Here is a 23,669-nt window from a genome sequence, read left to right as displayed (position 1 = left end):
CAAAATGTTGTACGGGAATCTCATACAAAAATTTTACAGGCTTTCCGATAAAATCGCATGCGAAAAAGCAATGTCACGGGTCTAATACATAATTGCTCCTTAAATATTTGCATTTAAGAAGCATTTTTTGATTTGCTATAATTATTGCTTTATTTCGTCCTGAAGACGCAACTTAAATTTCGTTCAAATACTATTGACTCCAAGAAAAAAATCTTTCAACTCAAGCAATACTTTAAAAAAGGTACATAATATGTGGAACTATCCCGTTTAATACGGTACATCGGTTTACCTATAACAAACTAAATTTCATTAAGTTTTTACGTTAGCTCTATTCACTACTTCAGCCATCGCGTACATCGATTTTCGATGTCGATTTGGGACGAGAGCAATGCACCTCGTCTAACTGCTGCTGCAGCTGTTTGACATTTTAATGTTTACATTGGTTTTGCAATAAATTTCACCAGACCACTCCGGAAGGCTTACGCATGCTCAGAGAGGTCAAAGTGTCTTAGTGCAGTGAATAAACAATAATAAAACGTTTCGCGCTTGCTTACAAAGCTCCGGAAGCGTATCAAACTCCCGCGCTCACTTTAGCCATCTGATTTGCAACATTGCAAACGTGTCATCAATACGCAAAACATAGTTCAATCAATTAGGACGGTGACACGTATTGAGTGATGTTTCATCGGAATGGATCGTTTCACGCTTGGTTTGCTTCGATTACATTGCTTTTGCTATCAACGGAGATTGCGATTACAAACGGTGAGTTAATTCAACGAATTAAGAAGGTTCCTTTGCGGGTCTGCAAATCTTCCAATCGACTAAGTTTTTATTCCATTAAACAAAACAGACAAGCTTTCTCGCTCTGGCACATAAACAATCCTATCTGGCAGAGTGAGAAAGCCTGTCCAGCGAAACGGACTATGATGTCATTTAGGCAATAACAGTGGATCCTCTTTCTACGAGTTCAATTTGAGTGTTCCAGTCGTTATACGAAAAACTTTACTTTATGAGAAAGGCTATATTTTAAACAATTTTAATCAAAAACGTAACAAGCTCTATGATAACTAATGTTATTTTTATGTATATTTCACATACTTTTCCCTTTTCAAATTGAAGAAAATTTTGAAAAAAAATAAATCATATAAAAGGTATTCAAATGATGCTTATCCTAGAAATTATTACGTCGTGCCTATAAAAAAAACATTGATTTCATAGTGACGAGAACGTGTTTGTGACACCTATCGCCAATATCCGATGGTGAATGTAACAATTACGGCAAGCCCACTTCCTTGAACAATGCCTGAAGGTCACTGTGGTTGTGATCACTTTCAGAATGTCGCGTATAGTGAGAAACGTTTGCTGAAGCATTAATCTGAATCTGCTGAAGATCCCTGCGATGTATATTTTAGAGCCAACAAAAAAAAAAAAAAATCAAGAATCGTACACATCTTGAAAGCATAAAGTAATATTGTAATTTTTGCTTTACTACTTTCCCTAGCCCTGCTGAAACGATGTTACCAATGTCGATCCCGGAGCGAGCTTGGCAGCTGTAAAGATCCGTTCCTGTTCAATGCTACACAGAGCGAAAACGAACGTGGCGTATCGGCAGTGCCGTGTGCGTCTGGCTGGTGCGGCAAAGTAATCGAAGGGATGGGCTCCTTCCGCGAAGATGGTATGTTTAAAACGAAATTAATCATAATATTGATCAATAATTAAGAACCCTGATCTGATCCGATCCGATAACACCTATCTTGCTTTACTCTTTCTAACAGATTATGATATGGCTACCCAGCGAATGTGCGTCCAGCGTGGCCCTTCGGACTCTGAGGATCGTTGTGCGTACACCGTCTATAACTACAAAAAGGTGTACATGTGCTTTTGCCAAGGCGATCTCTGCAACGCAGCCAACCGACTCAACGTCAGCCATCGTTGGCTTTCAAGTGGCACTGTGATATTTTCGCTTGTATTTTGGAAGTTGTACTTATCTCAAATTTCACAAATGGTATAATCAATAGTGATCGTGATATTCATCCATTTATGTGCTAGGTTCTTGAAATGTATTATTACTCATGACATTCCATCTTCTTTTTTTTTAATAAGCGACCGATCTGTTGTTGACATCAATACTCAAAATAAATCTATTTTACTTTTTATTTCAATGATTCGTATCACGCTTTACATTGTTTTCCGAACCCCTGATTAAGACCTGCTAGAAATACAAAAACATAAAATAGAGTGTCCTTGATTAGGATAGATTGGTAACGCTCAAAAGTAATGAATAGCGATTACTGCAGTGCTGGCCGCTTAGTATGACTCATCAAGTGTCGTAATACCAGGTTAATCACCAGTTTTTTTTTTTGTGAATACACTCTACATGATGACTCTCTTCTCTTCTCTGGCACAACAATAGATGTCGGTCAAGGCCTGCCTGTATCACTAGTGGACTTGGCTTTCAATGACTTATTGATTTGTCCATAGCAGGAGAATCAGTCCTACGCATGATGACTACCGGTTTAATAAGCTAATTGAAAACATCTGTATTTAAATAATGTTAGTTAATTAGGTTTTTTTTTTTCTAAATTTCATTGAAACTGTTGTTGTTCTTTAGATATTCTATTAGTAGCTATTTAACTTTAACATAACGTAATTGAGTCGATTAAAATGTCTTGGAACTACATCCTCAACAATCTACGCGTCAATAAGTCTACTTAAAGTCACATAAAGCCTATACAATATTTGATTTAGGGGCCAAATCAACTGTTCTGTAAACTATAATGAAAATTGCCTACATTTTCGGAACATATGTACCGCGTAAATCGTTAGCGCACTGTTCATTTCATCGACTTTTATCGACTCTCGTCGTCGATCGGAATGTAAACAACGGGGCTCGTCTAACTACTTCGGCAGCTCATTGACGTTGTGATTGTTTACCCTACTTTTGCTAACGCCTCTGCCAGTGAATTATGAACTTAGTATGAATGATTTACGCAAATTCTCGACCGTTTGTCGGTTTTGTTTGAGTAAAGAACACGAACAATTCGTTACCATCAGCGAGATTCTTTCCTCTTCACTTACCGCCGAGCTCATTGGACTGTTTACTGGGATAGAGGTAAGTTTGATCCGGTTTCTTTTGTTCTAGTGATTAACAAAACATATCTTGTTCGTTTTGCAGCTTGAAACGGCGGAAACAGTACCGTATGTAGTGTGTGGAAACTGCAAAGATATCCTGAATCAATCGGTCCAATTCCGCAACATCTGCGTTAGTAACGATGTATTGTTTAGAGAATTGTTTTCGCAGTGCACTATTCCCTCGAGCAACAGTAATGATGAAACCGAAGCACGGTCGAAGCAAAAGGATACCGGCTTGATTGAGATTGAAATTATGTACTTAAAGGAAGCATCTAAGGAGCGCAATGGTTTGAGCCAAGATCTAACCGAAGTGTTTTTAAATGATTCGGAAGGACGCGAGGATCAATTCGACGAAGCTGTTATTAGCGACGAGGCTAACGAAAAGAGAAACAAAAATGAAAGACTGTCTGCAAGCCCTACCACATGCACAACAGCCACAGCAGTTGTGTCAAGCAAAATTCAAAACGAAGGAACTGGCTCGACCAAATTCAAAAAACAGCTATGCGTCACTTGTGGCAAACTGGTGCGCAATCTGTCGCACCACGTTCGTATTCATACGAACGAGCCGACACTGTACGCTTGTCCACATTGTTCCACAAAAATGAGAAATCAGTCGAATCTTGCACGCCATATACAAGCGGTACACTTGAAGAAAATTGTAAAATCCTGCGAACCGTGCGGGAGGGGTTTTGCTCACATCAACTCGTACAATGCGCACATGGTAAGAAGCACACGCAGTCTGAACTAGGAACTAACATTGAACTCCTTTGAATAAATTCTTGCCTTTCCAATTCGCTAGCGATCACGCCACGGCATGGGTGAACCGTACAAGTGTGAAATATGCTCGAAAACGTTCAGGCAACCTAGCGGCTATAAAAAGCACCTATCCTCCACCCACACTAGCGAACGGAACTTTCCATGCGCGATCTGTGGTAAACCGTTCAAGGATAAGTAAGTCCTGCTGCTGCACCGTTTTTCTAGTGCAATATATTTACCAACTAAACGAAACTTCTGTTCCATTTCACAGGCAAGCGTTGAAGCTACACGAAAGTGTACATTCCACCGATCGGCCGTACAGTTGCGCGATGTGCCCGAAGCAATTCAAAAGTTTAAGTGCCAGAAGGACACACGAGCTGACCCATGTCGGGGTCGTGTTTCCGTGCTCGTTATGTGATAAATCCTATCAGTACAAATCTCTGCTTAATGCACATGTAAAGAAACATCATTCCGAAGCCTCTTGAGAGCAGAAACAACGTAGAACTTTTGTGAAATGTTTTGAAATAAACGAAAGATCATTTGAATTCTTTACTAGCCACCCTGTAAATAATTAACTGTCACAACAAGCTTTGAGTGACGTTTCTTCACAGCTGTTGGTGATTGTTTACAAACAATTTACCTAGATGCGGGAGATATTTTAGTGAACTGTGGAGCTGTGCTGGCCTTGCTGTATTATTCCCTTTTACTGCATCATGGTGAAAATAGAGCTTTGTATTTCCAACATCTGTCGGCTTTGTTTGGGCGAAGACGATACAATTCCCGCATCGGACGTTATGAATTCTTCCCTTACTACGGAACTCATAGAAAAGTTCACCGGCATTCAGGTATGAACGACCTCTTCTACCTCTCATTGTGACCTACATATGATGTTTCGAGTAATTGTTTTACCTTTCCGATGGTTCTACAGATTGACCCTGCAGGAAAACTGGCATACGCTATTTGTTTGCGATGTAAAGCTAACCTACAGCGTTCGGTTGAATACCGCGACGCCTGCCTCAACAATGACATACTGTTTAGGCAATTGTTTTTCTCAAAATCCAATTATAGCAACGATCACACCGAAGAGACCAAATGTAGCGCCGAAACATTAGCGTGGGATTCAGAAGCGATTGAATTTATTAATCCAGCTACAGTAACCACACCACTTGCTGTAGAGGACGGTGATCGATCATCCTTCGAACAGTCGATCCCGGAATTTGAACCAGAACAAGACGAATGTTCCAATCCAGAATCTGTTGCCGTTTGCGAACTGGAAAACACCAATGAGCCGAAAGAATCTCCCCAAAAACCGGGCCATAAGCGGGCAAAACAGAAACAGCTGTGTGTGTTATGCGGCAAAACAGTCACCTACTTAGCACGACATCTCAATAGCCACACCAAGAACAGTACCTACAGTTGTCCCCATTGCTCCCAGATGCTTACGGACCGTTCCAACCTAATGCGTCATATACGAGCGGTGCATCAGAAAAAAGTAATCATGTTCTGCACACCGTGTGACAGGGGATTTACGAGTAAAAATTCGTATGATGCTCATATGGTAGGTCGGGGACGTAGAGTTGTTGCTTTGTAATCGTCATTTTTTTAAATTGAATTTTGAACTGTTCTTTAGCGTGCGCAGCATAGCGTAGGAGAGCCTTTGGAATGTGAAGCAAAGGAAAAGAGGAATGTGTCAAGCAAAATTCAAAACGAAGGAACTGGTTCGACCAAATTCAAAAAACAGCTATGCGTCACTTGTGGCAAACTGGTGTGCAATCCGTCGCACCACGTTCATATTCATACGAACGAGCCAACACTGTACGCTTGTCCGCATTGTCCCACAAAAATGAGAAATCAGTCGAATCTCGCACGCCATATACAAGCGGTACACTTGAAGAAAATTGTAAAATCCTGCGAACCGTGCGGGAGGGGTTTTGCTCACATCAACTCGTACAATGCGCACATGGTAAGAAGCACACGCTGTCTGAACTATTACCTCTATCAACACGTTTGAACATATTCTTGCCTTTCCAATTCGCTAGCGATCACGCCACGGCATGGGTGAACCGTACAAGTGTGAAATATGCTCGAAAACGTTCAGGCAACCTAGCGGCTATAAAAAGCACCTATCCTCCACCCACACTAGCGAACGGAACTTTCCATGCGCGATCTGTGGTAAACCGTTCAAGGATAAGTAAGTCCTGCTGCTGCACCGTTTTTCTAGTGCAATATATTTACCAACTAAACGAAACTTCTGTTCCATTTCACAGGCAAGCGTTGAAGCTACACGAAAGTGTACATTCCACCGATCGGCCGTACAGTTGCGCGATGTGCCCGAAGCAATTCAAAAGTTTAAATGCCAGAAGGACACACGAGCTGACCCATGTCGGGGTCGTGTTTCCGTGCTCGTTATGTGATAAATCCTATCAGTACAAATCTCTGCTTAATGCACATGTAAAGAAACATCATTCCGAAGCCTCTTGAGAGCAGAAACAACGTAGAACTTTTGTGAAAGGTTTTGAAATAAACGAAAGAAAATTTGAATTCTTTACTAACCACCCTGTAAATAATTAACTGTCACAGCAAGCTTTGAGTGACGTTTCTTCACAGCTGTTGGTGATTGTTTACAAACAATTTACCTAGATGCGGGAGATATTTTAGTGAACTGTGGAGCTGTGCTGTCCTTGCTGTATTATTCCCTTTTACTGCATCATGGTGAAAATAGAGCTTTGTATTTCCAACATTTGTCGGCTTTGTTTGGGCGAAGACGAAACAATTCCCGCATCGGACGTTATGAATTCTTCCCTTACTACGGAACTCATAGAAAAGTTCACCGGCATTCAGGTATGAACGACCTCTTCTACCTCTCATTGTGACCTACATATGATGTTTCGAGTAATTGTTTTACCTTTCCGATGGTTCTACAGATTGACCCTGCAGGAAAACTGGCATACGCTATTTGTTTGCGATGTAAAGCTAACCTACAGCGTTCGGTTGAATACCGCGACGCCTGCCTCAACAATGACATACTGTTTAGGCAATTGTTTTTCTCAAAATCCAATTATAGCAACGATCACACCGATGAGACCAAATGCAGCGCCGAAACAATAGCGTGGGATTCTGATGCGATTGAATTTATTAATCCAGCTACAGTAACCACACCACTTGCTGTAGAGGACGGTGATCGATCATCCTTCGAACAGTCGATCCCGGAATTTGAACCAGAACAAGACGAATGTTCCAATCCAGAATCTGTTGCCGTTTGCGAACTGGAAAACACCAATGAGCCGAAAGAATCTCCCCAAAAACCGGGCCATAAGCGGGCAAAACAGAAACAGCTGTGTGTGTTATGCGGCAAAACAGTCACCTACTTAGCACGACATCTCAATAGCCACACCAAGAACAGTACCTACAGTTGTCCCCATTGCTCCCAGACGTTTACGGACCATTCCAACCTAATGCGTCATATACGAGCGGTGCATCAGAAAAAAGTAATCATGTTCTGCACACCGTGTGACCGGGGTTTTACGAGTAAAAATTCGTATGATGCTCATATGGTAGGTCGGGGACGTAGAGTTGTTGCTTTGTAATCGTCATTTTTTTAAATTGAATTTTGAACTGTTCTTTAGCGTGCGCAGCATAGCGTAGGAGAGCCTTTGGAGTGTGAAATTTGCTCGAAAACGTTCAAACAACTGAGCGGCTACAGGAAGCACATTACTCTATTTCACAAAAACGAACGGAACTTTGGCTGTACGGTTTGTGGAAAGCTGTTTAAGAGCAGGTCGGTAGGCACCTACGTTTGCTTTCCTTCAGTCCCGCTAATCCATTTTCTTTTACAAACAGACAAGCACTTCAGCACCATGGCACGGTACACTCGTCGAGCCGGCCCTACGCGTGCGGAATCTGTTCGAAACGATTTAAAAGTCAATTTGCCCGATCTACCCACGAACTAGCACACAGTGGGAACATTTTCCCGTGCTCGGTTTGCGATAAATCGTATCGCTACAAGTCACTGCTTAGCCAGCACGTCAAAAAAGTACATCCTGAGAATTGTTAAATCATTTTCATTATTGTTTGTCTTTTACATTCAACATAAATCGAACTGTAATTGCGCATTGCAGAGGATTTTCTTTGAAATTTAAAAAATAAATAATGGAATTAAAACCATGCTGATCTGCTATGGCGCCTCTTTCCCGCCAAAACCACTGACCGTTATACCGTATTAGAAAATGCAAAAAATAAACTGGCAGCATGGCACGCTGCGCCTTAAGAACCACCCTGTAGTCGTGTTTGACATATCTCAGCTGGGGCATTGTTGTTAAACAAAACTCATTTCCGTTCGAAATGGTGCACACTCTACGCAAAATAACTAACATTTGTCGGCTTTGTTTGTGCGAAGAGCTGGACATCCTAGTTCCTGCCAAGAATGTATTTGATTCTTTGCTTACCTCGGAGGACGTGGAACGTTTTACCAGCATACAGGTTTGTTTTGCACGTTGGTTTGTCTACAATCCTCAGTTACACCTTCCTTTTTGGATGCTTTAGATCCCAACCGATGACAACGTACCTTACGTGATCTGCACCGATTGTAGAAATGGTTTAAGAAAATCAGCTGCCTTTCGGAAGTCTTGCGTACGCAATGATCGACTCTATAACCAATTGTTCTCGGAATTGATCGTCGAAATTCGGTACGAAACAGAACAACAAGCCACCAAAACTGTTCACCATGATTTGGAAAGCCTTTCTGGCACCCCCATTTCCAGTCAGCTGAGTGAGCCAAAGTCGGCTGCTGCGAAAGCCGTTCGGTCAACCAAAAGCAAGCGAAGTAAACCAACGAAAGCGACAACAGCACCTCTAACAACGCAACAAGATGATGTTTCAGGTACACAACAAGTACAAGAAAGTACGTTGCATCTTGATTGGCCGTATTTCACGAAACGTCTGTGTAACATATGTGGCCAGATGGTTACCAACTTGAAGCGTCACATGTTGAGCCACACCAAAAAAGCAATGTACGCTTGTCCACACTGTTCCACGAAACTGACTGATGGCTCCAATCTCGTGCGTCACATTAAGTCGGTTCATAAGAAAATGACTGTTAAAACGTGTGAAATATGCAAGAAAGGATTTACGTATCAGGTCACCTACAACCAGCATATGGTAAGCCCTCTACTAACATATTAAAATGGGGAAATATGTTCAGCGTATATGATGACAAAACTCTATTCATAGCTCTCCACGCACGGTATCGGAGAAAAGTATGAATGCAAAATGTGCCTTAAACAATTCAACGGGAAGAGTACATTAAGAGATCATATCAACCGGATACACAGCTCACTAAGAAGATACGAATGCACGTTTTGCAGCAAGCAATTTAAAACGAGGTTGGTTTGAAAGGTGGAAGAAAGCAATAGCAAAAGCAATCATATCATTCGTTTCTCTTTCAGTCGAGATCTAAGACACCACGGTCGAGTGCATTCCGACAACCGGCCGTATGCCTGCAGCCTCTGTCCGAAGCGGTTTAAGAGCAGCTTCGCACGCAATACGCATCAACACACCCACTCAGGGGTTAGATTTTCCTGCCAGCATTGTGATAAGTCATATCCATATAAATGCCAGCTTAGCATACATATGCGAAAGCTTCACCCGGAGTCGGTTGCCGAAAATACGGACGGATCCGTTGGACTTAAAATTCAAAAATAAAGTGGTAGCACGGTACTAGTGATGGGTAATCCGGAGCGGAGTCATGGATCAACTTCGATTCCGGATCATGACCGGATTAGACTCCGAATCAGTCCGGATCAGTTCGGATCAGTCTGGATCAATCCGGACTTTTCCGGATCAGTCCGGATCAGTCTGGATCAGTTCGGATGAGTCAGACTGAATCTGGTAGAGTCCGGGAAAGTAACGTCAGGTTGACGTTGCAATTTCTAATTCCCAAATACTGTCCATTATCATTCAGAAAACTACTGATGAGTTCGTTCGCTTTCAAGTAAGATATCCAATACGATACGATAAGGCTGGAAATAATTGAAACAAAATTTTCGCGGTACCGTGAAAATCGCGTGTGACTTGTACTTTAAATTTTGTTGTAAAATCTGACAAATAGCCGAGATAATCGCGGTTCGTGTATGGACTCATCTGAGGTTTGGTGACATTTGAATGTGCCAAGATGGAATTTTTTGTATCAATTTGTGAAGCAAATACAAAACTCGTTTCTCGACATGAGTTTTCAAACAAATTTCAGCGAAAATCTCAAGCAATACCGAAGTTGGGTATCTCTGCGCAACAGCAGGGATTCAAACTGGAGGCGCGAAAGATTTGGCAGCCCAACTGTTCTTCAACTGTTATAAAGGCAAGGCGCGAATTGCGTCGTACCGCAACGATCTCGGTTCGTGTATTTTCAGCCTAACCTAATGTTTTTTTTTTTTCTATTTTAAATATTTCGTTCTTGCAATTATATTAGCTTTTTCGTCAGATTAAAAAACCTTTTTTCCTTGTAGTTCCCGTATACCTCCCATTACATTCAGTCAAAAGTGAAATAACCTTACTGTTTTTATACCGCCAACCTAAACTACTCGCTCGGACGCTGCCAGGATCATCCGATCTGACCCGAACTGAACAGAACTGATCCAAACTGAACCGGACTGATAAGGATTCGAAGTCGACGAGTCCGGAGTTTTTTTTTCGTGCACGACCCCCCTCCACCCCGCTACTACAGTCCGAGGAAACTCCGAATGCGATTCCAATGGGTGCCGTAGTCGGATCAATCCGACTCCGGAAATAATTGTTATTTACCCATCACTACAAGATACGCTGCTAATCAAGAACCACCCTGTAGTCGTGTTTGACACATCTCAGTTGAGGCATTGTTGTTAAACAAATTCATTTCCGTTCGAGATGGTGCACACACTACGCAAAATAACTAACATTTGTCGGCTTTGTTTGTGCGAAGAGCTGGACATCCTAGTTCCTGCCGAGGATGTATTCGATTCCTCGCTTACCACGGAGGATGTGGAACGCTTCACCGGTGTACAGGTTTGTTCTGCACGTTGGACGCTACGATCCTCAGTTACAACATTGTTTGGATGTTTTAGATCCCGGCCGATGACAAAGTACCTTACGTGATCTGCACCGACTGTAGAAGTAGTTTAAGAAAATCAGCTGCCTTTCGGAAGTCTTGCGTACGCAATGATCGACTCTATTGCCAATTGTTCTCGGAATTGATCGTCGAGATTCGGAACGAAACGCATCGAAAGCAACCTGCAACGATTGTTCATCACACACCCGATGATGATATCGATGTTACGGTTTTCACCCACCCCGTTCATCCAAAGCAACTGTCTGCTTCTGAGAACAAGCAGCTAGTTAGCGCTGATGAAAGAGATTTGGAAAGCATTGAAACGGAAGCTACCCCTTTAAAATCAACACTCTCGTCTCCTCGCCCGGAACCGATGGCAATTGACGAAACAAGCAACCTGCAGGACCCACCAATACGCACTAGGAAACGACGCAAAAAGTATGCGAATCGTCATGTGGAATACCTGTGTGACATATGTGGCCAAACGACTACCAATTACAAACGACACCAGCTGACGCACACGAAAGAAGTACGAATCCCTTGCCCGCATTGTCCGATACAGATGACGGACAGCTCGAATCTTGCGCGCCACATCGAAGCCGTGCACATGCAGCTGATCATTAAAACGTGCGAATTGTGTGGTAAAGGATTCAAGCATCATAACAGCTACAATGCTCATATGGTAAGCCTGGTTCTGGGCTTTGAAAAAAAAAACATGTGCCACACCAATACCTTTTCATTTTTATATTTTTTATTCATCTTTCGTTTTCAGCGTGGCGTGCATAATGTTGGGGAAAAATATAAATGCAAGATATGCTACAAAGAGTTCAACAGTACACGTAGCATACAGGAACATACCAGGCGTCGGCATAGTATCGAAACTAAATTTGAATGCAAGGATTGCAGTAAGCGGTTTAAGTGCGGGTATGTACAAGGGAAGGGGAAAGAATGGGGAATGTTAAAATACTGTCTTTCTTTTAATAATTATATTTTTTATTATCACAGAAGGTCGCTGTATATACACAAACGAGTACATTCCGACAACCGGCCGTATGCTTGCAGCCACTGTCCGAAACGGTTCAAGAGCAGCTTCGGCCGCAATACGCATCAACTCACCCACACGGGCATTATATTTTCCTGCCAGCATTGTGATAAGTCCTATCGGTACAAGGCTCAACTTAACATGCATATGCGAAAACTTCACCCGGAGTTGTTTGCCGAAAACACGGACGGATCTGGTGGACCGGATTAGAAGATGCAAACAATAAAAAATAAACTGGCAGCATGGCACGCTGCGTCTTAAGAACCACCCTGTAATCGTGTTTGACATATCTCAGCTGAGGCATTGTTGTTAAACAAATTCATTTCCGTTCGAGATGGTGCACACTTTACGTGAAATAACTAACATTTGTCGGCTTTGTTTGTGCGAAGAGCTGGACATCCTAGTTCCTGCCAAGAATGTATTTGATTCTTTGCTTACCTCGGAGGATGTGGAACATTTTACCAGCATACAGGTTTGTTTTGCACGTTGGTTTGTCTACAATCCTCAGTTACACCTTCCTTTTGGATGCTTTAGATCCCAACCGATGACAACGTACCTTACGTGATCTGCACCGATTGTAGAAATGGTTTAAGAAAATCAGTTGCCTTTCGGAAGTCTTGCGTACGCAACGATCGAATCTATCAGCAAATGTTCTCACAATTCATAGCCGAGACTAGGCACGAAACGGATCGAAAGCTACCTCCTGCCACTGTTCACCTCAAGTCGGAAGATGATTTCGACGAATGCGAGCATGAATTTCTCGATGAAATTGAAAATGTAAACTGCGATGATACTGGTTTAATTCTTGCTAGCACTGAGCAGTACGTTTCTTGTGATGAAGAGCTGATTGAATTGGACAGTCGTCACGATCCTAGTGATACCGTTCTAGTGACACCGGCGGCCGTAAACGTTCGTGCCGGTAGGGGCAAAAGGCTCATACGCCCGAAAGCAAACAAAGCGGGCGAAAGGTCCAAGACGCTACGGCTAACGAAGCAGGCTGCCACTCCCAAAGCATATTCACAAGAACAGCCGTTCGTTCTGGATTGGCCATATTTAACGAAACAGCTTTGCGACCTCTGTGGCCAGATGGTTACCAACTTGAAGCGCCACTTGCTGAGCCACACCAAAGAAGCGATGTACGCCTGTCCACACTGCTCCATGAAAATGACCGATGGCTCCAATCTCGTGCGGCACATCAATGCGGTGCACATGAAAACGATCGTCAAGACGTGCGATGCATGCGGCCAAGGGTTTACGCATTACAACACCTACAACTCGCACATGGTAAGCACGCGCTCCGATGCCTGCAGCTGATACGAATTTAGCCAGCCATTTTATATTTTTAGCGCACCAAACACGGTATCGGGGAGAAATTTAAGTGCAAACTTTGCCCGAAAATATTCAACCACAAGGGCAGCTTGAGGGAGCACATCAGCCGAATGCACACCTATGAAAGTAAATACGAGTGCAAGCTGTGCAGCAAACGGTTTAAGACCAGGTATGATTTTATTTAAATGATATCAGTTCAGGCGCTCTTACTCTTATTACTATCGCTCAAAGAATTGCCCAACTGTTCCGAAACTAATAATTGAAATCGAATATTTTCTATTGTGTTTTAAATTCCACTACTCTACTCTCTTACTTCTTCAACACAGACGGGCGTTGAACATACACGGCAGGGTACATTCGGACAATCAGCCGTACGCATGCAGCTACTGCCCGAAGCGGTTCAAGAGTGGGTACGCTCGCAATACGCATCAGCTCACGCACACCGGTATCACGTTCTCCTGCGAGCTTTGCCGAAAGTCCTATCGGTACAAATCCCTGCTCAATATACACATGCGAAAACACCACCCGGAGGCAGTGATCAAATCGGAAAATGCAGACGAAGGTGGTGCAGATGAAGGAATTGTATAGATAGACGAATCAACAATGCGGTGTATTAAAATCGTTTAACAGTAAAAAGTATGTTAAAATTAACAGACAACAAATGACAGTTTTCTAATTAGTTACCCAAGTGCCACAAATCCATTAAACGACCACTAAACGAGTTCTAAACGGCTCAAGCTCTCAACTTAGACAGAATCTAAAAAGACTTCGTTTAACAGATTATGAACGACTGATTCATTCTAAAAGCAGCAAAAAATGCTAGTGACGCGCCATCTGTTGGCGGGATAGCCACACAACGGAGCTTTCTCATTCCCTCTGTGTGTTGTATGATTTCGCATTGAAGTTATGTATCGCTAGAACTAGAACGGCGATACGTTTGATATATTACTAAACTCTAATAGGCTCATTAGACGAAGGAAAGTACTGTCATCCTCGATTGATATTTTTCTGTCAAACTCAGGCTTTGACACAAAAAAAAACTGCCGTACGTTGTAATGTGCAGTAAGACATGATCATTTTTCTGTCAGTTCTTACATTTTTTTCAGTTCTTACAATTGCTAGTTCTCAAAATGACTGTCAATTATCGTTTAGACAATTCTTGATGAGTTCATTGACTTTCAAGTCATATATCGAATATGTACGAAAACTGATCCGGACTGATCCGGACTGATCCGGAGTCAAATCCGGTTATGATCCGGAGTTGGAGTCATATTTTGCGCTCCGGATTACCCATCACTAATTGAATCCCGGGTATCCCGTTGATGTAGAGAGTTCGGGTTAGGTAGGGTCAAGGTAGATTCAATACCCAACGGGACCAACGGGTCGGAGTCGCTTATGCTTTCTCGCACCTACTGAACATTCGGGTCGACCCGAACTCGCTGCAACCACGCCACTGTTGAATGAACCCACCTTGGCCCGACCCGACTCAAATTCGTTGCACCAACGGGTCGAAGTCACTTATGTTTTCTTGAACCTATCGAACCTACTTGTACCTTTCGGATTGAACCGAACGACTCAAGCTCGCTTACGGATGGCTACGACCCGATAGGTTCGGGTCGACCCGCCCATCACTACTACACAACGATGAACAGTATTCGAACTTATTGAACTTATTGACTAGTCACCCTGTGCTGCCTTTGGTCCTGTGCAAGGCTGTCAAAACAACACAAACAACGTTTCGCGTCCGTGTGAATTGTGGCTGTTTGTGCTGTGTGTTGTGTTTACGTGCCGTTCGCTGCTACCGAAACAGAAACCAACCATGGAGCTAGTTGTGCAGGAAATGTGGAACTTTTGTCGATTTTGTTTAAGCCAGGACGAAGATCTTCTTATCCCGATCAGGAACGCACTGGACGAGCACGTCACCGTCGACAATATAGAACGATTCACGGGCATCGCTGTAAGTAGGAGGGAATTGCCGGTTGCCTTGTCGCGTCCCTTTCTGGGTTAAAATTAATGCCCGCGCTTGTCTTTGTAGATCGAACCGGACGAAAACATTCACGATGCCATTTGTACCGATTGCTCCAACCGATTGTACACGTATGCTGTCTTCCGGCGGTCTTGCTTAAGGAACGATGCCTATTTACGTAAAATTTACCCACAAATGTGTGCTGATGACATACTGGATGAAGTAGATGCTGCAGCGGCTAATCACAGTACCGACCCGTGTGTTAACCGGAAGTTGGAAAGTGTCGTTCCGAAGGCATCCTCTTCCCAAGGGACGAGTGTGTCAGAAGAATATGAAGATGAAGAAGAAGAAGAAGAAGAGGAAGAAGAAGAAGAAGAAGAAGAAGAGGAAGAAGGATATTCATGCTTCTCAAGCGAACAGCCCACCACACAATCGATGGTGCTCGCAAGCCCCTCTCCCCCACCATCGGTCGATCGTGGCGTGAAGGATGAGCTAGTGGAAGAAGAACTGTACTCGGCTAACTACATCGCACCGGGCGAAGATTTGGACGATGACGCGCGGGGCTCCAGCGACGACGACAGCTTCATAGCGGAAATGTACAACGCCATCATGCGCAAACCGCAACGAGCCTACACGCAGTCGAAAGTTGAGCAAGAGTACATTTCGAACGAAATGTACCACCTGCTGGACCTGTCGAAGTATCGGCGCCAGCGGTATCTGTGCGAAATGTGCGGGAAGATGGTGAGCGATATCGTGTCGCACATCGTCAGCCACAAGCAGGAGGCCCGGTACGCGTGTCCGCACTGTCCCGTCCGCATGACGCACTCGGCCAACATGATGCGGCACGTGCAGGCGGTACACGAGCGCAGGATAGTGAAGACGTGCAAACCATGCGGCAAAGGATTTACGCACAAAAATGGCTACGATTCGCATATGGTACGAAACGCAACTTGAAAAGCGATGTTGAATGGGCAAGGGAAATCCTTACACAATTACTACACAGGCAACAATCGTTCCATATGTTTGCAGCTATCACACCACGGCATCGGGACGCAGCATGAGTGCAAAGTGTGCGGAAAGAAGTTCAACCACAGGAGCAGCATGAGAGAGCACATCAGAAGGTATCACGAAATGGAGAGTTACAGCTGCTCGTTGTGTGACAAAACGTTCAAAATGAGGTAAGATTTGCATCCGTACAACAGAGCTACCCTGCACAATGTTATCAATCGGTTTTTACCGCTTTTTTTATTGTTTATTTGCAGGAGAGCACTTCAAAATCATCAGCTAGTTCACAGCACGGAAAGGCCGTACGCATGCCCGCGGTGTCCGAAGCAGTTTAAAAGCGCCAAAACTAGAGCCACCCATTTACGCACGCACAGCGGCATCCAGTACAAATGCACGGTGTGCGACAAATCCTATCGGTACAAAGCGCTGCTTAATATACACCGTCGTAAAATGCACCCGACGGAAGATCTTAGCAATGAGTGAATTGATCCTCACTCAAAAAAAAAGAAATACACGGTAAAAGCGGAACTGCAATTTTGTTGCCTTTGCCAATCCTGTGCCAACGTACGGTAGTAGTTGGAGAATATTTTCCCCCTGTTATTACCGGCTCACCAGGGCACCAATGTTAGACTTTGAACAAAACAGAAAGAAAGGAATATATTAGACAAAAAGGAAATTATTTGACAGTTAGTGAGAATACAATTAAATTACTGTGCCCAACTGCAGCAGCACGCCGTACATGTGGAAAGTTGACTATAGCCTTAACAGAAAAAAGGAAACAAACAATGAATCGAAGATAACATTTCAACAGTTCCCTTCGTATTAAAAGAAAAAAAGGCAACTCCTATCCGACTTCGATAATTTCGGAACCGACTCCGACTCCTAGGTTCGCCCAGCATTATGCGGAGTCGCTCAGAATCGCCCGAAGTCGTTGGGAGTCGTTCGGAATCGTCCAGATTCGTTTGGAGTCGGAGTCGAAGTCGTCCGGAATCGTTTGGAGTCGTCCGGAGTCGTTTGGACTCATCCGGAATTGTTCGGAGTCGTCAGAGTCCTCCGGAATTGGTTGACGTCAGAGTCGCGGAGTTGGCTGGACTCCGGACGACTCCGACTCTGAACGATTCCGAACGTCTCCGACTCCGGAAGGAACTAGTGGTTCGGATTGGGCCAGTAGTAACTGCCCTAGGCCCAAATGTCCTTTTTGTTCTGCTTGATTACATCATAATGACGAAAATCTATGTATAATGCTTAGATGTGATGTAAAATACAACTAAAATGGTGGAGGAAACGATTACCCCTCCGTTTCGTATCTAATGTCCCACATGACAACGTTTTTTTTGTTTGATATCATCTTGAAACGATACCTCGTGAGGATTTTCACTTTATCGCTAAATGGAGCCTAAATCGATGCTGGTATAGGATTTTACTCCATGGCCACTTTGGGACTCCTTCAAACTTCGCCTAAACATGGGAATTCGGATGTTCCAGATTAATGTGCGTAAAGCAATTTGTTATTGTATTCTCTTTTTTTAACAGATTTAATACATTGTCAAATGATCGATGGCTATAGGTTGTAATTCTGGTTTAAAAAGATCAGACATTTCACAAGATATTTTAAAATTTGCATTATGGATTTCTGGCTAAGAAATCGCACTTAATACTAGAATCGTTTTTATTCCGCACCTCGCAATTATACGCCTGTCTGCCGTAGATGCTATGATACCAGCAGGTCCACGAAACGGTACTACTCGAATCCTGCGCTTTGGAGGAAGAAGCGGAGAGGAGTCGCAGCTCTTCGGTTGTTTTCATAATTTTATCCATCAATGCAGTAACTTGTGACATTTGCTGATTTGTTATTTTGTTTTGTTTGGCTCGTTCCTCCGCGCGGCGTAATTTCTCCAACATCTTGTCCGCCTTGGCAGCCGAGTCGTCGATTGAAGGAACCTCTACGGCATCGACATGCACACTAACGGCCGACTGTATCGAGGCCGGCAGTGCACGAAGCCAAACGTATTCGAGCAATGAATCCGGGCATCCTTTGCCCAAGAGGCGCATTTCGGCTAGCAGCTCGGACGGCTTCCGGTCGCCAAGCTTCACGGTGGTGAGCGGGTGAGGTGTGGTGGCGGGTTCCTGCTCTTCTACCGTAGGAAAGCAGGCACGTACGGCAGCTTTGAGAATTTTGTACTTTTTCTTCGAGTTTAACGTACTACACATTTGGATCGTCTTGCGGACCATTTTGGCGCGGCTGCCTAGGCAAGTGATGAGCGCATTGTACCTGTACCTGTCCGAGTAGTGGCCATTCATAACAAACGTGGCTTCCAAGGCAAGAAACCAAAAGTCAAGAAGTTCCGGTTCAAAGGGTGGATAGATTATATTGAGCGAAACTTTTTGTTTTGCTTTGTTTTTGTTGGGCAGGGCAGCTGATGCTTCTTTCTTGGCCACGGTTGGCGGTTCAGCCGTTGGCGGCATATTTCCTATCAAACCTGTCGCACGCACACACACACACAGCCTGCGCAGTTTGTTTGGACGGCGTTGTGCGCCTGTTTCACCCGTTCTACCCGTGTTCTGCGAACGTATCACAATGTTCTCTTGATATTTCCACACTGCGAGTTCTTTTTTACCATTATTTTATGGTAAAATGTGTCGAGTTCGGAGAAATGCCCATCCAGTCCTAGGATGTTCCGGTTCTGTGTGCGTGCAGACTCTTTGACGGTTGGCAAAGGATAGCGCGTCGTGGGATGACAGCTTCAGGGCTTGTAATTTCGCAACCACCCTGTGAAGATTTTTACGATTAAAAAAAATCCACCGTTTTGTTGTGAACAAAAACATATATGTTTGACGTTTGAATCGCAGCTGATATTTGTTTGACAACAAACCAGCATTCGGAATCGGGGATGGCGAATGCACTGCAAGCAATTGTGCCCATCTGCAGGTTCTGCCTGTGCGAGGACGACCAGCGCCTCTGTCCGATCACAGCAACCTTCAGTGCTTCACTTACGCACGCAGATGTGGAACGATTTACCGGAATACAGGTGAGCAGAAATCCTCGCTCTATGAAGAGATCGGATACGCTTTCGGGTGAACTTAAGAGATTGCTCCACTTTCAAGATAAACCCAGACGAGGACTGCGCGACCTACGCCATCTGCCACGAGTGCGCAAACAGGCTAAGAACGGCTGCGGAGTTCCGATGCACCTGCTTAAAAAACGATATAAAATTCCAGGAGCTGTTCATGACTTTCATTTACAGTGCAGAACGCGCGTACTATGAAGATTGGGAGTGTGAAGAATTGTCCGACGACGATGAGAAACAGGAGAAGGAGCAAATGAGCGATCAAACAATCGAATTCGAAGCACTCACACTGGATGGGTACGGTTACGATGAACAAGAGCGCAATCCAATCAGCTCGCCAGAATGCCAGGACGATGATGCAGAGTTGTACTCTGCGAACTATATTGCGCCCGACGATCCGTACCATTCGGAGACAACTGACGAAAGTCGAACAAATCCCCTCTTGCTAAGATCGGCAAAGCAGAGAGGAAGTATACAAAATGGCGCCGATCTGCTTGAAAACGTGCAGCCCAACGTTCGCCGACCGGGCAAGAGCAAGGGAAAGAAGCGGAAAATCCTAGATGCATCGATCGTTGATCAGAGCCCGGGCTACTACATTAAAAAGTACAAAGCGGGCCTCTGTGTGCGCCCGAAGACGCTCTGCGAAGTGTGCGGCGTGTTCGTGATCGGGGTACGCCGCCATCTGCTAAATCATCGGCAGGAGTCGCTGTACGGGTGCCCGCACTGTCCAGTGAAGATGAAGCAGAAGAGCAACATCATGGCCCACATTAACACGGTGCACTTCAAAACGGTCGGCAAAACGTGCGGCATCTGCGGGAAGGGCTTCGTACACCACAAAACGTATCGCTATCATATGGTAAGTAGTGGGATGTATGTTTCATACAAATAATGTCGAAATGATGATCGAAAAACCGGAGCTTCTTTCGCCCTCTCTACATTTTAGCTGACTCATGAATCCACTGGGAAAAGATTTGAATGCAAAGATTGCAGCAAAACGTTCAGCAATGAATTCACGCAGAGAGATCACTTCAAACGGTTTCACAGCTTTGAATGCAAGTTAAAATAACGTGTTTGGTTACACGGGTGTTGGGTTAAGTTGAAAACAATCCGGAGTCGTCTCCGATAATTTTGAAGTCGACTTCGGAAGGTAGGTCCACCCAGTATTATCCGGAGTCGTTCGGAATCTCTCGGAATCGTCCGTAGTTGTCCGGAGTCGGCTGGAGTCGTCCGGAGTCGACCAGAATCGTTGGGAGTCGGAGTCATCAGGAGTCGTTTGGAATTGTCCAGAGCCGTCGGAGTCGTCCGAAGTCGCTGGGAGTTGGCCAGAGTCTTTTGGAGTTGTTCAGAGTCGTTGGAGTCGTCCGCAATCGGTTGGAGTCGAAGTCATCCACAGTCGTCCGGAGTCGTGGGTGCGCTCCAAAGAGCACATCACTAAGTTACACAGAAAAAAATAAACCTAAAAATAGCATTAAAATCATTATTGCCATAAAAGTACACGCATGTGCTGGAAAAGCAACCTTTTCTCTCGTCTCCGAACCAGTTCGGAACCACCCTGTACGATACAAATGGGCGCCGTTTTGACAATCCGTTTCGTTGGAAATTTGTTTACCAACAATCCTTTTCTAGATTTCGCCCGCAGTATGGCGATCGCCTCGCAGGGATTGCTAAACGTTTGCCGATTCTGTTTGTCCCAGGAAGATGAACGAATCATTCTGCTCGATGAGATCCTGGACGCGTCGCTCTCAATCGAAAATGTGCAACAGTTAACAGGAATTGAAGTAAGTTCGACACGGCTGAATAATGCGACGCATTGGTGACTGTACTAAAGCAAAATTGCTTTGCGTGCTTCTACAGATATGTACGGATCAAACAACGACGCAGGCGGTATGCTTGGAGTGCACGAGCAAGCTTAAAAAGGCTTCGGCATTCCGGAACAACTGCATCAGCAACGACTACCTGTTCCGGCAGCTCTGCTCAAGGTCGCGTTTCACCGACGTCCAAGGTGCTACTGATGATGTCCAAAACGATGATTCTGTCCTGGAGGATCCATTAGATTTTGAGATCACTGATAATACGATAAACGATGGTTTCTCGCCTTCTGACGATGAAACGGACTTCGAACAGGATGATGATGATGAGCCAAATCGAACGCGAACGAAACGAAATACAGACTCCACCAACGATGATACAATGGAGTACAGGGAAGAGGTCATCGCTTCCGTTGATTATGATGACGGCACAGCTATCTCGGAAACCAGTCCGCCTAAACGCCATGAAGACGAGGTAACGATGCAGCAATCGACGGAACAAGACGATCCGCTCTACTCTGCCAACTACATAGAGCTGGGTGAACCACCCACTGATGGCGAGGAAGCTGCATTAAGTAAGAATGATAATCTTACCTGCTGGACTGGTTCACGCACCAGACGAGCCAAGCTCGTGTTAGTGCGGAGCGGACAAGCTGGCGGTAATACTCGCGCTGCCACCTCGACGAGCATTCTATTTCGCCGCACCAAGCGCAAGCGTCAGAAGCCACTCTGCGAAACGTGCGGTAAGGTGGTGACAAACATTGCAACGCACCGCGCAACACACAGCAAAGAGATGGGCCACGCTTGTCCGCACTGTTCGATACGGATGAGCAATTCATCGAATCTGCTGCGCCACGTACAAGCCGTCCACCTGAAACTGAACATAAAGACGTGCGAAATCTGTGACATTGGGTTCACCCATTACTCTACCTACCGGTCGCACATGGTACGTTTGGCGTTATCCTTTGGCCGGAAAAAACAATTTTGGCATTTTTTTTTTCTAACTCCAGTGCTTTGCTTTATGTTTTCAGTACACACAGCACGGAATCGGTGAGCTGCACGAGTGCCGCGTGTGCTCGAGAACGTTCCCGGACGCCTGTGTGCTGCGAAAGCACGTGAAACGGTTCCACGGCGTGCAGGAGCACGCCTGTCCCATCTGTGGCAAACTATTCAAGATGCTGTAAGTTAACGTACTAAACGGGAAGCTTCTTATGCAGCTCATAACTAACGATTGCTAACGTTTTTTTTTTTTGCGTTTGCAGCGACATGCTCAAGCGTCACCAGCTAGTCCATTCTAAAGAGCAGCCGTTTATGTGCAGCCAGTGCCCGAAGCGCTTCAAAAGCGACACCTCCAGGAAAAAGCACGAGTTCACCCACAGCGGCATCCTGTTCGGTTGCTCCCTGTGTGGCAAAACGTACCGGTACAAGTATCTCGTCAATGCGCACATCAAAAAGGAGCACCCGCTTGAAGGTGGCGAAAACGACGCAGAAACGCCACCACACGGCGAGGGTACGGCGGAAGGGGAATCGACCGTTATCGAGTATGGCGAAAACTGAAGGCGCCTGGTAATATTTATTAGAAGTGAAAAGGTTGGAAGAACAACGCGTGGATTTGTGAATTGAAATACAGAAATCATTGTGTAGATGTTGCCAAGTTTACTTCTTTCATGCTCCCGAACGAGTAAACATTCCAGGACCAGATTAGGTTTGCAGACGTGATTTGCAGAGTTGATAAAAACGGGAGACGTAGTTGCGAACGTCCATTTTCCGACCAACTCTGTAGCTGAGCCTAGTGACGTCTCGAAAGCCTGTATAGGCCGGCATGTCCGCGTAGGAGGTAACGCCAAATGGAAGAACTTATAAGTAAAAATCGATTGTCTATGTGCGTACCGCCAAAACCGTATACTGAGTTTTCCATGGCTTTCTAGTTGTTTCTAGATTTTAATTGTTTTGATAAATCTCGTAAGTTATGGTTTGCTTCCCAAATCCTATATTTGGATTCTTTCAACGCTATACTAACAGTTTTCCGCATATGTTTACCTATTCCCAGAATTAGTTGGCATTTTTCAAAAGAAAAATATATTATTTAAATATTTTTCAAACGAATAATTCAAACAATTTAGGGTATCGTTCAATAACTTGTTGAATAGTTCAAATAAATTAATTGAATCCAAATACTTTCTGGAAGCTAACAATAAATCATGAGCTGAACCCATAGACAAATTGGAAAGTTTTCAACAAATCTTAGAAAACTTATAGCTAATGGCTACATCCATACAGTGTCTAGTGGCTCTGTATAGTGCAGATAAGGGAACGTAAATTAGGAAGTGTAATTAAGAGTTCATAATTATAAATAATTTACTATACATCCCAAAAAGCACTCCCCTTACTAACTCCGGAGTTGATCCGGATTCAAATCCGAAAGCAGCTGGATTCGCATCAATCCAAATCCGTCTGCAGACCCATTTTGCCCATCACTAGCTGT

At 44.3% G+C, this 23,669-nt stretch overlaps 6 protein-coding genes across 6 annotated transcripts; all 6 read left to right on the top strand.

Moving 5' to 3' along the window:
- The first annotated feature begins 434 nt into the window (after positions 1-434).
- Positions 435-2,162, top strand: LOC120957636 (uncharacterized). The gene is made up of 3 exons (XM_040379939.2): positions 435-762; positions 1,502-1,675; positions 1,776-2,162. Exons 1-3 carry the CDS (start codon positions 678-680, stop codon positions 2,009-2,011), a joined length of 495 nt encoding a protein of 164 aa, XP_040235873.2. The 5' UTR covers positions 435-677; the 3' UTR covers positions 2,012-2,162.
- A 742-nt stretch (positions 2,163-2,904) lies between these two features.
- On the top strand, positions 2,905-12,287 carry LOC120957633 (zinc finger protein 91-like). Its single transcript, XM_049609006.1, has 9 exons — positions 2,905-3,112; positions 3,176-3,853; positions 5,928-6,079; positions 6,156-6,366; positions 10,133-10,276; positions 10,771-10,923; positions 10,983-11,648; positions 11,739-11,890; positions 11,972-12,287. The coding sequence occupies exons 1-9, from the start codon at positions 2,978-2,980 to the stop codon at positions 12,216-12,218; spliced, it is 2,538 nt and encodes an 845-aa protein (XP_049464963.1). The 5' UTR covers positions 2,905-2,977; the 3' UTR covers positions 12,219-12,287.
- On the top strand, positions 6,465-8,091 carry LOC120957637 (zinc finger and SCAN domain-containing protein 32-like). Its single transcript, XM_049610230.1, has 4 exons — positions 6,465-6,729; positions 6,813-7,442; positions 7,515-7,666; positions 7,729-8,091. Exons 1-4 carry the CDS (start codon positions 6,598-6,600, stop codon positions 7,940-7,942), a joined length of 1,128 nt encoding a protein of 375 aa, XP_049466187.1. The 5' UTR covers positions 6,465-6,597; the 3' UTR covers positions 7,943-8,091.
- On the top strand, positions 8,196-10,779 carry LOC120956272 (zinc finger protein 345-like). Its single transcript, XM_049610229.1, has 4 exons — positions 8,196-8,367; positions 8,431-9,045; positions 9,118-9,269; positions 9,333-10,779. The coding sequence occupies exons 1-4, from the start codon at positions 8,230-8,232 to the stop codon at positions 9,586-9,588; spliced, it is 1,161 nt and encodes a 386-aa protein (XP_049466186.1). The 5' UTR covers positions 8,196-8,229; the 3' UTR covers positions 9,589-10,779.
- Positions 12,288-12,317: 30 nt separating the features above from the next.
- On the top strand, positions 12,318-14,209 carry LOC120957634 (zinc finger protein 177-like). Its single transcript, XM_040379936.2, has 4 exons — positions 12,318-12,480; positions 12,543-13,292; positions 13,355-13,506; positions 13,664-14,209. Exons 1-4 carry the CDS (start codon positions 12,343-12,345, stop codon positions 13,923-13,925), a joined length of 1,302 nt encoding a protein of 433 aa, XP_040235870.2. The 5' UTR covers positions 12,318-12,342; the 3' UTR covers positions 13,926-14,209.
- Positions 14,210-15,023: 814 nt separating this feature from the next.
- Positions 15,024-22,831, top strand: LOC120956271 (uncharacterized). The gene is made up of 10 exons (XM_049609005.1): positions 15,024-15,294; positions 15,373-16,239; positions 16,333-16,481; positions 16,566-16,787; positions 19,238-19,337; positions 19,414-20,232; positions 20,858-21,154; positions 21,231-22,130; positions 22,216-22,364; positions 22,447-22,831. The coding sequence occupies exons 1-10, from the start codon at positions 15,157-15,159 to the stop codon at positions 22,739-22,741; spliced, it is 3,936 nt and encodes a 1,311-aa protein (XP_049464962.1). The 5' UTR covers positions 15,024-15,156; the 3' UTR covers positions 22,742-22,831.
- Positions 22,832-23,669: the final 838 nt, after the last annotated feature.

Source organism: Anopheles coluzzii, chromosome 3 (genome assembly GCF_943734685.1).
Source record: "Anopheles coluzzii chromosome 3, AcolN3, whole genome shotgun sequence".
Taxonomy (NCBI): domain Eukaryota; kingdom Metazoa; phylum Arthropoda; class Insecta; order Diptera; family Culicidae; genus Anopheles; species Anopheles coluzzii.
This window is presented reverse-complemented; position numbering and strand designations above follow the sequence as displayed.

Coding starts and splice junctions, on each gene's coding strand:
- LOC120957637 (XM_049610230.1), top strand. CDS start 6,598: ATGGTGAAAATAGAGCTTTGTATTTCCAACATTTGTCGGCTTTGTTTG. Junction 6,730..6,812: donor AAAAGTTCACCGGCATTCAG/GTATGAACGACC, acceptor ATGGTTCTACAG/ATTGACCCTGCAGGAAAACT. Junction 7,443..7,514: donor ATTCGTATGATGCTCATATG/GTAGGTCGGGGA, acceptor ACTGTTCTTTAG/CGTGCGCAGCATAGCGTAGG.
- LOC120957636 (XM_040379939.2), top strand. CDS start 678: ATGTTTCATCGGAATGGATCGTTTCACGCTTGGTTTGCTTCGATTACA. Junction 763..1,501: donor GGAGATTGCGATTACAAACG/GTGAGTTAATTC, acceptor TACTTTCCCTAG/CCCTGCTGAAACGATGTTAC. Junction 1,676..1,775: donor GGGCTCCTTCCGCGAAGATG/GTATGTTTAAAA, acceptor TCTTTCTAACAG/ATTATGATATGGCTACCCAG.
- LOC120957633 (XM_049609006.1), top strand. CDS start 2,978: ATGAATGATTTACGCAAATTCTCGACCGTTTGTCGGTTTTGTTTGAGT. Junction 10,924..10,982: donor AACGCTTCACCGGTGTACAG/GTTTGTTCTGCA, acceptor TGGATGTTTTAG/ATCCCGGCCGATGACAAAGT. Junction 11,891..11,971: donor AGTAAGCGGTTTAAGTGCGG/GTATGTACAAGG, acceptor TTATTATCACAG/AAGGTCGCTGTATATACACA.
- LOC120957634 (XM_040379936.2), top strand. CDS start 12,343: ATGGTGCACACTTTACGTGAAATAACTAACATTTGTCGGCTTTGTTTG. Junction 13,293..13,354: donor ACACCTACAACTCGCACATG/GTAAGCACGCGC, acceptor TTATATTTTTAG/CGCACCAAACACGGTATCGG. Junction 13,507..13,663: donor AGCAAACGGTTTAAGACCAG/GTATGATTTTAT, acceptor TCTTCAACACAG/ACGGGCGTTGAACATACACG.
- LOC120956271 (XM_049609005.1), top strand. CDS start 15,157: ATGGAGCTAGTTGTGCAGGAAATGTGGAACTTTTGTCGATTTTGTTTA. Junction 15,295..15,372: donor AACGATTCACGGGCATCGCT/GTAAGTAGGAGG, acceptor TTGTCTTTGTAG/ATCGAACCGGACGAAAACAT. Junction 22,365..22,446: donor GGCAAACTATTCAAGATGCT/GTAAGTTAACGT, acceptor TTGCGTTTGCAG/CGACATGCTCAAGCGTCACC.
- LOC120956272 (XM_049610229.1), top strand. CDS start 8,230: ATGGTGCACACTCTACGCAAAATAACTAACATTTGTCGGCTTTGTTTG. Junction 9,046..9,117: donor TCACCTACAACCAGCATATG/GTAAGCCCTCTA, acceptor CTCTATTCATAG/CTCTCCACGCACGGTATCGG. Junction 9,270..9,332: donor AGCAAGCAATTTAAAACGAG/GTTGGTTTGAAA, acceptor TTTCTCTTTCAG/TCGAGATCTAAGACACCACG.